The following is a 14,547-nucleotide window of genomic DNA, read 5'->3' on the forward strand; positions in this document are numbered from 1 at the left end:
CCAGGACTGCTGATAAAGGATTGAAAGCAGCTTGGTGAGCACTTCTACCAGCTCCCTCAGTACTCTCCGGTGGATCCTATGCAGCCCCATGGAGTGGTGTGTGTGTCTAAGTGGTGTAGCAGGTCACTAACCACTTCCCTTTTGATTATGGGGGCTTCATACTGCTCCCCATCCCTGTCTTCCAGCTCAGGGGGCTGGGTACCTGGAGAACAATTGGTCTTACTATTAAAGACTGAGGCAAAGAAGGCATTAAGTCCCTCAGCCTTTTCCTCATCCTTTGTCACTATGTTTCCCCCCGCATCCAATAAAGGCTGGAGATTCTCCTTAGCTCTCCTTTTGTTTCTAATGTATTTAGAGAAACATTTTTTGCTGTCTTTTATGGCAGTAGCCAGATTAAGTTCTAGTTGGGCTTTGGCCCTTCTAATTTTCTCCCTGCACCACCTTGCTACACCTTTGTAGTCCTCCTGAGTTGCCTGCCCCTTCTTCCAAAGGTCATAAACTCTCCTTTTTTTCCTGAGTTCCAGCCAAAGCTCTCTGTTCAGCCAGGCCGGTCTTCTTTCCCGCCGGGTCATCTTTCGACACCTGGGGATGGCCTGCTCCTTCGCCTGTAAGATTTCCTCCTTAAAGAATGTCCATCCTTCCTGGACTCCTTTGCCCTTCAGGACTGCTTCCCAAAGGACTCTGTCAACCAGTTTCATAAACAGGCCAAAGTCTGCCCTCCAGAAGTCCAAGGCAGCAGTTCTTCTGACCCTCCTCCTTACTTTTCCAAGAATCAAAAACTCTATCATTTCATGATCACTCTGCCCAAGACGGCCTCTAACCATCACATGGCTCACAAGTCCTTCTCTGTTTGTGAACAAGAGGTCCAGTGGGGCACCTTCCCTAGTTGGCTCACTCACCAGCTGTGTCAGGAAGTTATCTGCCACACACTCCAGGAACCTCCTAGACTGTTTCCTCTCTGCTGTATTGTATTTCCAGCAGACATCCGGTAGGTTGAAGTCCCCCACAAGAACAAGGGCTAGCGATCGTGAGGCTTCTCCCAGCTGCTTATAGATTATTTCATCTGCTTCTTCATCCTGGTTGGGTGGTCTATAAGAGACTCCCACCACAATATCTGCCTTGTTGGCCTTCCCCCTGATTTTTACCCATAAACACTAAATCCTGTCATCACCATCAGTAAGCTCTAAACTATCCAAACACTCCCTAACATACAGGGCTACCCCACCGCCTCTCCTGCCTTGCCTATCTGTCCTGAAGAGTTTATAGCCATCCATTGCAGCACTCCAGTTGTGCGAGTCATCCCACCATGTTTCCATGATGGCAACTATATCATAGTTTTCCTGGTGTACAATGGCTTCCAGCTCCTTCTCTTTGTTGCCCATGCTGCGTGCGTTGGTGTAGATGCACTTCAGCTGGGCTATTGATCCTGCCACCTTTTGGGGGGAAGAAGCCCTAATTCCTACGTGACCATTCTCAGGCACTTACATGGTTTCTAATGCATTATAAACCTTGTGTCTTTACTGCCGTATGGATCTCCATCCCCTACCTCCACTGAGACAGCAGACCGAAGGACCTTGCTAGCACACCGTCCCTCAAACATTGGTGTGCTGCCCTCAGGCTTTGGTTTTATCCCTTTCTCCCCTTCAAGTATAGTTTAAAGCTCTTTCAATGAGCCGTGCTCACTCCTGTGCAAAGATCCTGGTGAAGGGTCTGGAGCAGAAGTCTTATGAGGAGCGGCTGAGGGAGCTGGGATTGTTTAGCCTGGAGGAAAGGAGGCTGAGGGGAGACCTTATCGCTCTCTACAACTACCTGAAAGGATGTTGTAGAGAGGTGGGGGTCGGTCTCTTCTCCCAGGTAACAAGTGATAGGACAAGAGGAAATGGCCTCAAGTTGCGCCAGGGGAGGTTTAGACTGGACATTAGGAAATTTTTCTTCACTGAAAGGGTTATCAAGCATTGGAACAGGCTGCCCAGGGAAGTGGTTGAGTCGCCATCCCGGGAGGTATTTAAAGGACGTTTGGATGAGGTGCTTAGGGACATGGTGTAGTGGTGGTCTTGGTAGTGTTAGGTTTACGGTTGGACTCGATGATCTTAATGGTCTTTTCCAACCTATACGATTGTGTGATTCTGTGATTCTGTGATCCTTTTCCCCCTTTGAGACAGGTGTATCCTGTCTGTCACCAGCAGGCCTGGTGTCACATAGACCAACACACAGCCAAAACACCCAAAATTCTGCCAGTGATACCAGGTTCAGAGCCAGGTATTGATCTGCTGGCTTTTCCTATTTCTTCCCTCATCGTTCCCTGCAACTGGAAGGATAGAGGAGAACACTACTTGTGCTCCTGATCCCTTGACTAGTTGTCCCAAGGCCCTAAAGTCTCTCTTGATAGCCCTGGGACCTCTAGTTGCAACTTCATTGCTGCCTACCTGAAAAATGAATAATGGATAATAATCTGAAGGCCATACCAGGGTAGGAAGCTTTCTCTTCACACCTTTTATGCAGGCCCCAAGGAGGCAGCAGACTTCCCTAAGAAGTGGGTCTGGTCTGCATATTGGGCCTTCTGTTCCCTTCAGAAGGGTGTCTCCTGTGACAATAACCCGTCTTTTTTTCTTTACGGAAGCAGTTTTGACACAGGGTGTAGGCTGACTTAACCTCGGCAACACCTCCAAGCTAGATGAACCATCATCCTCGTCATTGTTCAGTTCCACTTGCAGAGCCTCATACCTATTATGCGAGGGCACCTGGGAAGATGGGGTAGTCACAGGGAGATGCGCGTGCTGCGCTGGGCAGGCACTTGTCACCATTGCCCGCTATCCCTTAAGTCACTGTGTTCAGCCAGGCAGAGAATGGATAGGGAATCCTCTGTATCGTGCATCCCGTCTGCCTGTTGGGCCTGTCTCAGGGAAGGTAGGGTGCGATTCCAGTAGTCTGTCTCTCTCTTGCACTCCCTGATACTCCTCAGCCTACTCACCTCCTCCCAGAGCTCTGTCACTAAGAAGAGGAGTTCCTCTACCTGGGCACACCTCCCACACCTCCCACTACTACTGATTCAGAAGTATTACTAGCATGCTTAGTTGATTATATAAAATCTTACTTAAGGGCTCCAAATGTGAAGTCTTTAGATTGTCTGGGTAATGTAAATGTACTGTTGATACATTTACATTTGTATGGTGCCAGGATTAGTTCCATACGTTTGCCTTCATCAGAAGTCGTGTTGGTAATAAGCATGACTATGATAAGCTGGCTGTAAGAGAGTCAGCCTTCCTAGAAGAATTGATTGAGAAAAGAGGCCACAGCTGCCTTAGTCAAACTGCTTCAAATTTAAAATGCGCATCAGAGCAGGTCTGATTTACTCAGCAAAATTCAGACACTGACTGTGCAGCCTAAGCAGGCTTATGGTTTGCATTTGTTGATAAATTTGTCTGCTTTCTTGTTAATTAATAAATTTTTTCCTTCAGTTCTTCTCTCTTCTAATGTCATGTATCTTTGCGTTCATGCAAAAATCTATTCTAACTGTTGAGCAAATTGCTATTCCCAGGACTTAATGCTAGCATCTGCTGTGAAGAGTTGCTTTTGGAAAATGAAGAATTTGTTAATTTTTGTCTGCATTCAGTATTAGCTTAATTAACATAGAATATTACGTTATTCTGCTTTTGAATTATTAATCTTTTAATACCTAGTTCAATGGCTAAGCTTTATACAATTTACTATTTTTAAAATCAGTGAATTGTAATGGATTCAACTAGGCAAATGTGACTAGAAATAATTGCTTTTCTTTCTTAGTTCATTCTGCTTTTTTGGTTGTCAATATGTAGTATATCCTGCAACTAAAAAATATTTGAGTGTTATTTTCAATAAAATTAATGCTATGATAGTTATCTCGGGAAACTAGCGTTTCCATTTCCAAGCTGGCATTTCCATTACTACTGGAAAGTAATAGAACTGTTAGAAAACAATTGGTTTGGCATGGCAGTTTTGTCACCACTTCTCAAAATTCACAGGTTTGATGAAGAATTTCATCAAGTTTGTCAGATTTACCAATGCAGGGATATTTTAGGATAACTTTATTGAAAGAATTTAATTAACTGCTTTTGTGAAAATTACATTTCAAAGAAAAATTAAGTGGAACTGTACTTTTTGAAAAATCTCAAGTCTTAGAAAATAATAAAGCTTCACCATTCTGCTCTTTTTCTCTATGTACATGTTTAGTCTCTCTCTTTCACATGTTGTAATTTTCTGTGTTTGGTTTTATGCTATCCCTTAGATTACCGTGTTCCGCATGGGATCTGAAGGGCAACAGGACATTGAGATGTCTATCTTAACTGCTCTCCTCAAAGGTGGGTTTTGCAAGCAGTTAGGAACGATGCATAAATTGATCCTAAGAAGACAGTCCTATACACTGTCTGAGGTTCACTGTTGAAGTTTAAGTCTTTGGTTTATTTCCTTGGATTCTAACAAGTAACCTGAACATGCTTGGTTTAAGGTTCAGATTAGCTTGAAGCATAAAATCTAGACTCAAAGTTTTCTGTGGCTGTCCTCACCTGAAAGCCTGGGATGGGAATGCTGCAACAACTATACTACTGATATTTCAACACATTTTATTGCAGTTCTAGCATATATTAATAAAGTTAGAAAAAAAGGTGGGAAGATTAAAAGATTGTCTGGATTTTTCCAGATCTCAGATTGTGCTCTTTAAGCCTTAGGGCAAAATTTAGGATCAGTTCCATATTTATTTGGATTTTGTTATGTTTGCTGAAACAACTGTTTTCTGTCTGCAGGTATATAGTAGTTGATACGGGTTCAATACGGGATCACTGGAGTCCCCAGAGCTAAGAAATAAAGAGAGGAATTATTATACTCATGCCTACAGCATCAGCCAAAGGAGCTGAGAGGAGGAGTCTTTTAGAACAGTTAAATGTCTATCTTTAGCATCAGAATATAAAGTCAATGTGGGAGCTTTAAGGAAAAAAAGGGAGACAATTTGGTTCATCCTTTTGAAATTAGGATTATGGGGTTAAATGGAAGATGCTATAAATTGATTTGATGAATCCACTGCTTTGTGGCAGAATTATTCTAATGGTAGTATGATATGGAGTCAGGCTTGCTGTTTTCTAGTTCTTGGAGAAGTGAATTACAGAAGGTTGTCCAATCTGGTTTCATCATGCGTGAAATACTAAACATCTGTGTGTTTCTCTTTAGGTACCAATGCATCTGCTCCAGACCAGCTCAGCTTGGCTTTGGCCTGGAATCGTGTAGACATTGCACGCAGCCAAATCTTTGTCTTTGGACACCACTGGCCAGTAAGACAAAGTTTTCCTAGTCATATTGTTTGTTATCAATTTAAAATAAGTGGTGGAATATTTACACCTTGGATTTTATTGGCAGGAGAAACAGTATTGAATTCTGGTTTATGCCGAACTGATGTAGGATCTCTCATTAATTAAGAACGACCTATTTGTTTTGTAATTTCCTTATACTGCCATTTGCAAATATTTAGCAATAATTTAAACTCTGTGAAAGAAAGAAAGGCAATTTCATGACAAGCAGAAAAATAACCTTATTTAAGATTCCTTGTGGGATTTGAAAGAAAAAAAAAAGGCACTTCCTGGAAACAATCTGTGGCCTTACATACAGCTGGACAATAGCAGTCCTGGTCACCCCCAGTGAACTTGTGTGATGCACTAGCATTGCCTAGACTTCTGACTGTCTGTGTCACTGACATGTGCTACCAGTTGACAAGGTCCCCAGCTGCCTACTAAAGTACGCGGCAAGGAAATTCACAGAGCTGCTTAGAAGGAATTGTGTTGCTCACTTCATTAACAGCTGTGAAAATCTCTCTTTGGATTAATGGAGCAAAATCCTGATGACCAGAAGAAACCATTGCAGAAAACAGGCCTCTGGCAGGCAGAGCTGTGCCAAATGAACTAAGAAGCAGATCTTCGGTAAAGCTTTAGGTCCTGAAATTGGGTTTTCTTTCTCAAATTGTTGGAGTTTGATGCTGCAGTAGTTGAAATCCATGGTGAAACACTGCAGTGCCTTTGTTCATCTGTGTAACTGAAATCCTCTATTTAAGCCACTTTCATGTCTCACTGTACTGGTGCTTTTTGCTTTACTGCGTGAACCATCTGGTGTTGAATTACTATAATGTGTCATGAACGGACCAGCCTGAAAGAGGCAGTAAGAATGAAGTGCAAGAATTTTTTTTTTCTTTAATTAGTTGTCTTTCCTGAAACTATGCAATAAAATGACACTCAAAGGAATGCTATACATAATAGTGAGATTTATTTCATTTGGAAGCCCATATAATTAAATTTAAACAAATGTTGCTGCATATGCAGTTTTATTCCTTCACTTACAGTAATGTGATGTTTCCAATATTCAAGGTTCATTAAAATGCTTATACAGAGAGGATTTAATCATCCAGAAGATAATGAGGTATTATTACTGTAAAACATTTATTTGGATGGAATGTTCCAATCTCTGTGTTATTGTGGTTAGATTCAGAGGTACCACCTAGCAACTGAAGCCAGTTACTGGTTTGGCCTATTTCATACTCGTACTCTGCAACAATTTGTGGAAACAGTATCAGCCAATTGTGATTCACTGTCATTTCAAATTTATAAAGATTGCTTTCAGAGTAGCCTGTGCTGCAAGTTGGCAGTTGCAGTTTTGTCCAGGCTTACGAATGGATTCATGGTAGCTAGGCAGAGAAGATTTTTTGAAGATGAACAAAACTGCAGAAAACAGGCCTTATTAAAGGCTTGGTTCTGTAGTTCTCTGTGCAGAGCATGGATAGTTGCAGTCCAGTTTATGTGTTCATGGAGGTTATATAACCTAAGCATTAGCTGGAGCAAGTTAAGCCTCCACATCACAGACAAGTAATGTCAAGTTATTTGCATGTGTGCCTGCCTGTCTTGGGTAGATAGGTTGGAAAGGGGAAGGACGTTGCAAAGAGTAAATGTGTCTGAAGAGGTATAAACAGAAATATTGTGTGCAGAATGAACCAGTTAGTGGCTCTTTCCTCTCCTTTCTCCCTCTGCAGTATGGATGCTATTTGGGATCATGCAACATTCTTATTAAGCTCTTTCTGTCCACCTCCTTATCCTGCTTGTTGCTATTTGTTTTGGCAACTATTGCTTTCACTGAAAGCAAAGAAACTGAACTGTCAATGTGCTGGTTTTGCCTGGGGTAGAGTTAATTTTCTTTATAGTAGCTCTATGGGGCTACGTTTTGGATTTGTGCTACAAACAGTGTTGATAATGCAGGGATGTTTTAGTTGTTGCTGAGCAGTGCTTACACAGAGTCAAGGCCTTTTCTGCTTCTCACACCACCCCACCAGCGAGTAGGCTGGGGAGCACAAGAAGCTGGGAGGGGACACAGCCAGGACAGCTGACCCCAACTGACCAAAGGGGTATCCCACACCATATGACATGATGTTCAGCATATAAAGCTGGGGGAAGAAGAAGGAAGGGGGGGACGTTTGGAGTGATGGCATTTGTCTTCCCAAGTAACCATTACGTGTGATGGAGCCCTGCTTTCCTGGAGATGGCTGAATACCTGCGTGCTGATGAGAAGTAGTAAATGAATTCCTTGTTTTGCTTTGCTTGTGTGCGTGGCTTTTGCTTTATCTATTAAACTGTCTTTATCTCAGCCCATGAGTTTTCTCACTTTTACTCTTCTGATTCTCTCCCCCATCCCACCAGGGGGGAGTGAGCAAGCAGCTGTGTGGTGCTTAGTTGCCGTCTGGGGTCAAACCACGACAGTCACAAAACTGAGTAGTGTCTCTTCCCAGTCCTCTCACACTGATTTTATTTTGCAAGATAAATCCTTCACAGTCTACCTACTTCACTGCTTTGACTTTCAGTATTACTGACTACATTAGACATAACAGCTTTAAAAAAAGTGTAAAGCTGCAGCTATGCAAAAAGGTCCTTATAATTAAGGAAATTATCACTTTTAGTTGACTGCATGTGAGAACTGGTGACTGGGAAGCAGGTTCAATAGGAGTGTATTCAATTAAATAGTCACTGTATGATCAATTAGATTTCTAATACTTCTAATGCATTATTAAATACAGCCTTTAGGAAGCCTTACAGCTCCTGATGGTACAGCTCCTGAGAAGGAAAAGAAATCTCCAGCAGCTCAGACTAAAGCAGCCAGAGGAAAAGGAAAAGGGAAGAAAAAGGGAGGAAAAGGAAAAGAAGAGCCAGAAGAAGAAACAGACCCAAGAAAGCTTGAACTCCTGAACTGGGTGAGATGAAAATATTTGTATTAAAACTGTTGAATAATTAATTTTTTTTTCATCCTGGGGGACAAAGAGAGAAGGAAAATACACATTTTCATTCTACAGAATGCTCATTTGCCCATTCTCACAAGACCAGCAGTAGATTCTGTAGGGATGCTCTTCAGTCTTTGAGCCAGGAATCCCTCTCTCGTAGCACGTGCACCACATGCACCCATACCACAATAGTACAAGTCAGTGCTTATCTGCTGCATCTTCTTCCTTGCACTTGTCAGAAGGAAATAAGAACACCGGTGAACATCTTCATCCTTCCTTGTACATGTTATTTATCCAGTGAAGGCAGTTTAAACATCTCCATTTCTAACTGCTTCATTTTCCAGTTGCAATAGGTTAGATTGTTCTGTTGTCTGGGTTGAAGTTCATGTGTCAAAGGCATTACCGCTCAAGGGGTTTTCCCCTCTCCTACTGGGTTCTAACCCCTTAGACCATATTAAGAGAAGATCCATCAGGCTTCCTGACCAACATTTTCCAAAGGCAAAGCCAGGTTGGTGAAGGAAGAGGAAGTGCTTCTTTGCAAATGATTTGAGTCTTTTGGCATTATATGTTGCCTTTTCTCTGTGAGGCAGGAGTTTGAGTGGATGATACATATGCAAGTTATCAGGGTAAATTATGTCAACCTCTTCTTAAACATATACAGTGTGTTTTTCTTAAAATTTAACTTGTTCCTATCATGTTGAGGAAGTAAATCTCTTTTTCACATAATGTGTGAAGAATGGTATGCCTCGTTTAGTTAAAAATACTAAACAAAATGATTGAAAGCTAAAGTTGTATTGCTAAGGGTTTCTTTCACTGCTCTCGTCTCACCCAAGACCTCATCGGAAGACTCTACCATCTGTATTGATGTGCACATGGGTAGAATGTAATTTTCTAAATTCCTTTTCACTTACAGATTAATCAACATATTTGGGAACTTGGGAATATCCTAAGTAATGAAAATGTTTGTGGCTGTTGGCCAGCCAACTCTTCTGTGCTTATGTAGTCTCACATTCTCCATTCTGCGATTCAGGTGAATTCCCTGGAGCAGGCTATGCTGGATGCACTGGTTCTGGATCGAGTGGACTTTGTGAAACTACTTATTGAGAATGGAGTGAACATGCAGCACTTCCTCACTATACCTCGACTGGAAGAACTTTATAATACCGTGAGTGAGCAGAAATAATAAAATGTCCTGTGATATCTTTGCTACTGTATTTAACAAGGGCGTCCTTTTTCTTCTTCTCCTTCTGAGATATGCTTGTTTTTCCAAAATGCTCTGAGCCCTGACAATACACAGATGTTGGATAGCGGTAAAGGGAGCCATTGCTACTACATGTGGTGTCCTGTTGTTTCCTTACGTATACACATTCCTAATTAATAAGCCTAGAGCAGCTTTCAGAAGCTATTGCAGTTTGTTATGTGAATATAGTGATGTATTTAAAACGCACGTTCAGAACATTTAAAGAACTAATGTAGATGGTAAAAATTTAATACCAGCCAGTAGTGGTCATTTACATATATGTATACTTTAATATTATTGAAATAAGCCTGTAATTTTGGCAAAGTACTTACACAGCAACTTTTATTCTTAGCACATTGCAGAAGTCAGTGTCATTTTTCCTTGTGGCCCAGCAAAGCAAAATGTTTTCCCAAAACCATAGAACATCATGCCTTTTTATTCAAATTCTCCCCGACTCAACGCACAGCAAATTCATCAGGAACATAACTATTTCTAGACTTTTTCTTCCCATCATTTAAGTGGCAGCTAGTATAGGACAGCATTCATATAACATAACCTCAGTCTAGTCCTCTAGTCCCTTTATGCCTCCTGCAGCAAGTACAAGTTCAGACAATACCACCAACCGCTGTGACTTGAGTCACCACATAAAGGATTATAAGAAAGGGATTACACAGCTCTTGATAGAAATGTGTTTGTCATTGTAGCCCAGTTCCTTCTTTTCACCCCTGCAGAGTTTGATGGCACATCGTTGCCTAAAGTTCTGCTTACAGTGCCAGATCATTAATTACATTTGTGTTTGCAAAAAATCTGAAGAATTGAAGCTCTAATGGACCGTGAATGATTTTTGTTTCAGAGATTGGGTCCACCAAATACACTGCATTTGCTAGTCAGAGATGTGAAAAAGGTAAGCTTAACTAACAGCAGCGTTACATTTGCATGATTACATTAGCCATGTGAGTCAACAGTAAAAGCAAGCATATCATGGGGGAAGGCAGACATTTGAAATTAGATGGTAGCTGTTAAGAAAAAGAAAGTTAAATTACTTCTTGTGACAAATAGTGACGTCAGTCTAAATCGGGTATGGCTATACTGCACTGCTAGTAATTTAAAAACCAAGTAAAGGAAAGGTAACCTCCTAGTGGTGTAATGTATCGTTTGAGATTTAGGTTGATACTGTTTCTTCTCTACAAGAAGAAATGCAGCATTGCAAAGGAGGAGCAGGAAGGAAAGGCCTGCTAGGTTAACTGGAAGGCCCACTCACAAGCACAGAATTTGTTCCCTTTTGTTTGTTTCCTTGTGTGTTTTTTAGTTACTTTTCTCCCATCAACCCTACTTTTACCTGGGAGAAAATATGTTCTGTTTCTCAGTGCTATAAGTCCTAAATTTGTTACTCATTTGTTTCCATTACATGTAAATTTGTTCATTATACATCAGTAGGGTCATTGTAAGATTTGTTGTTGTATTTGCTCTCTTTGAGGTTTTGGAGCTTTTATTCAGTAAAATTCAGCTACATGAAATAGCCTGTATTCCTTTTTGCAAGGAAAACTCCAATTTATTCCTGGGAGGTTTAGATGTGGGAATTACGCAGTACTGGGTTAATGTATAATTCATATTGATCTACTTAATAGTTTAACACTTTTCTCATTCAGTGTTTGTCTTTTTGAGTGTTACTAATGCTTTTCTGCATTCTGCTTTCTGTCTGTCTCTCTTCCTTTTCATCACATTTTCATGGCTCACTCATTCAGCGGCAGTCTCGGGGATTCGGTTGGGTTAACATGGAGGTGATGTGTTTGCTTAGGATATAGTTGTTTCATCATAGCAACTGCTCAGTGGTGCTGTAGAATCACTTATTGTTGTAGGATGTAGTTTGAACAATGAAGCACAGTTTTCAGCTCATGGTTCTAGCAGAGTCACTACCAGAGTCAATACTATCCAGTTTTTAAGTGTCACAGTAGTCTGCCTTTTTCTTTGATTCTGGGCTGCACATTAATCTAAATCATGTTCTGCATTGTAGTCTTAAGTCTGTAGATAATATGATGAAATATAAGTTTCCATAAAATGTAAACTATGCCTGATATTCACCATGAAATTAAGTCATGCTTTTATACTGGAGTAATGATAATCAGTACAAAGTCATTTAATTTCATCAATATAACCCTTGCGAACAACTCAGGCTTGTGTGGATACTGACATATTGTATGAGTCAATCAAATGAAAGTTTGTCCTCAACTATAAATACTGCCAACAACAAAACAAAAATCTGGCCTCCAGAAATTTTCATTATGTGAATCAGTTATCATTAATTTCGTACAATATTCAGAGGCTGAAACCAGTGGCTGTAAATAATACCCATGTGCCAATTTAAACATGACATGATATGTCTAGCAAGGCAATTTAATGTATGTTATGTTTTCTTATCCTAAGTCCTTACTTTGGGGTTTTTGTGTTTGTTTTTTTGGTAGGGAAATCTTCCACCAGATTATCATATCAGCCTAATAGATATTGGTCTTGTACTTGAATATCTCATGGGTGGAGCTTATCGCTGCAACTATACTCGAAAAAGTTTTCGGACTCTTTATAATAATTTATTTGGACCAAAGAGGGTAAGAATGAGTTCATTCTGGATGTGGCCATCATGCTGATGGTAAAAAATAAGTAATAATCTGTTCCTTTGTCTTTGTGAAACACTACATGTTAAATGCTAAAGAAACACTGCAAGACTGAAGTTGAAACTCTGGTAGTGAAGTTATATAAGGAACCCATAAAACATCTATGTTAAAGGATGGGAGGACCCAAAAAGTGGTAAATACATTGATCTGGAGGTGAATTTCCTCCTATTTCAGTAGTTTACAATCCAAGCATTTCTAACTGTGGTGTTTGCATATTTACTTATTCCTCCTTGAAGCTGTAGCTCTCTTATAACTGTAAACTATCTTGGTCAAGCCAGGCCTATTGATCAAGTAATTATAACCAATAGTAGCCTTAACTTGGGTAAGGCAGAGAGTTTAGTCTGAATACAGAATAGCTATGAACCTGTTACAGTAAGTCCTGTAAAGAACTGCTCTGAGTGTAAATCTTATCCTACGGAAGCCACTGCAGTCTCAGTAAAGCATTTCTTAGCCATGTACCAATCCTGAGAATATCAAGCATGGCCCTTGCTTTGTTAAAAAGTGTGTTCTAAGCAAATAGAATAATTTTCTTCATTAGCCTATTTATTTGTTTGGTTCAGCTTTGAAGGTCAAGTGAAGCTTCCTAGCCTAATTACAGAAAGCCCCACACTTGAAAACACTAGGAAACTAGCCCCACAAATGGTCAGAAGGCCACTCAAAGCCCAAGTATTCTGTAGCTGATACATAGTACATATATAGTGTAGTACTGTCTGATGGAACAAACAAATAAACCTTTTACATAAAATGTAAACCAAAGATTTCACAATAGAAGAGAGGGATTTTTTTAATGGGAAATTGTGAGACGTTTGAAGATCTAGTATATTTTTTACTGTTTCCTATGGGTATCTTTACCCTGCGTGTGCTTAGAAGCACTATTTTTTTCGAGCTTTTGTGACCATGTGGCGATTTTAATTCTCAAAGCAGTATATTATTGAATGATTCATTTAACTCTTCCATCTGAATCAAAATATTTCACTTGAGTGCAGGATGGAAAATATTTTCTAACCCATTGACTTCCTGCAAATACAATTAAGAGGGAGATTAATTGTACCATTATTGGTACAATTATTTAGAATAGTAAGTTTAATAATAAATACTGTACATTTGTAAATGAAAATGTGTTTTTCCTTGGTATTTTTTGGTCTTTGAATTTTCCCTCCCATCTAACTGATTTTCTTTTCTATTTTTAATATTCAGCCAAAAGCTCTTAAACTACTAGGGATGGAGGTAAGTTGGATTTATTGTAAAATACTGTTTTTATCAAAGCATTTCTTGGTACAGTTCTGCTCTTGTTCTTTAACTTTTTCACTATTACTGTGGCTTAAAGTAAATTTCAACTAGATAGGATCTTCCATTTTGTAAACAGCTTATGAAGTAGTACTGAATTTTTTTTATGGGTAGGATCTTGAGAGCTGCTTAAAGCTTTGCTCAATAGTCTTCAGGCAGTTTTTAGCACTGTTATGTAGTAACACATTCCACGATGGAACGTATTGTAGACTTAAACATTCAGATATGAACATCGGTAATATTGAAAAGAGAATATGACCCAGCAGTGCTACTTATGGTCAAATCCCCTTTAACCATGAAGTAACAATTTATGCGTGAATGAGGTTTTATCATAGAGAAAACATTTAACTGGAGTGAAAAAACAAGGTGGTCTGACATGTTAGATGCTGTCCTCCACTATAAAACATCCTTGCTACCGTGATGGCACCATGCTTTGTAAATGATGAAGCTGATCCAGAATTTTGGGTCCAACCCCTGCCACAATTACTTGTGCGTCTGCAGAAATTTTGAATTGATGAGAATCAAGTCTGGGATGATGCCTAAAAACTCACTCTGTTTTGGAGGTAGTTGCTTTTGTTTCTGAAAAAAGTATTAATATAAACTAGGAAAGCATTTACACAAAGAGGGTAGGTACATTTCTCTGTGAAGTATGCTTTTATTAATGCATTCAAACACAGTATATGTACATGTTGCTTGTGTTACATTTGATGTGAACTATGCCCCCACACAAAAGCCTCTATTTCCCCAAGCAGATAAGCAGCTTTCTTCTCTACAGAGAAAGTCCAGGTTATGTTTAATCTCTCTGATCAGCTTCCTATTTTCTAATGGCTCAAGGCCAAAAGCTCAGCCCCTCAGAGGTGCGGCCCTTTTTAATCAGCATTGCTCACACGTAGGTTGCTTAGTGCTTCTCCAAAAGCACATTTGATTTTCCTGTTTCTTTCAGTGAGAAATGTTTATGTGGCACAAACTGAAGTGTTTTCTCTACTTGACAGTGGGTGAAGCCCACTCCCTTCTTCCAAGAGAAAGAAAAGGTGAAAAGAAAAATTAACGTTTCTTTTGCTGAAGTGGTCAGT

At 40.0% G+C, this 14,547-nt stretch overlaps 1 protein-coding gene across 1 annotated transcript in view; it reads left to right on the forward strand.

Moving 5' to 3' along the window:
- The window catches only part of TRPM1 (transient receptor potential cation channel subfamily M member 1), a 185,699-nt gene that overhangs the window by 149,430 nt on the left and 21,722 nt on the right, over nucleotides 1–14,547 (forward strand). Inside the window, exons 13-19 of the mRNA XM_075505828.1 lie at nucleotides 4,265–4,337; nucleotides 5,200–5,300; nucleotides 8,078–8,251; nucleotides 9,309–9,443; nucleotides 10,372–10,422; nucleotides 11,981–12,121; nucleotides 13,385–13,414. Of these exons, the coding sequence (XP_075361943.1) occupies nucleotides 4,265–4,337; nucleotides 5,200–5,300; nucleotides 8,078–8,251; nucleotides 9,309–9,443; nucleotides 10,372–10,422; nucleotides 11,981–12,121; nucleotides 13,385–13,414 (705 nt within the window). The remainder of the gene's footprint in view (nucleotides 1–4,264; nucleotides 4,338–5,199; nucleotides 5,301–8,077; nucleotides 8,252–9,308; nucleotides 9,444–10,371; nucleotides 10,423–11,980; nucleotides 12,122–13,384; nucleotides 13,415–14,547) is intronic.

This window comes from Mycteria americana, chromosome 6, assembly GCF_035582795.1.
Source record: "Mycteria americana isolate JAX WOST 10 ecotype Jacksonville Zoo and Gardens chromosome 6, USCA_MyAme_1.0, whole genome shotgun sequence".
Taxonomy (NCBI): domain Eukaryota; kingdom Metazoa; phylum Chordata; class Aves; order Ciconiiformes; family Ciconiidae; genus Mycteria; species Mycteria americana.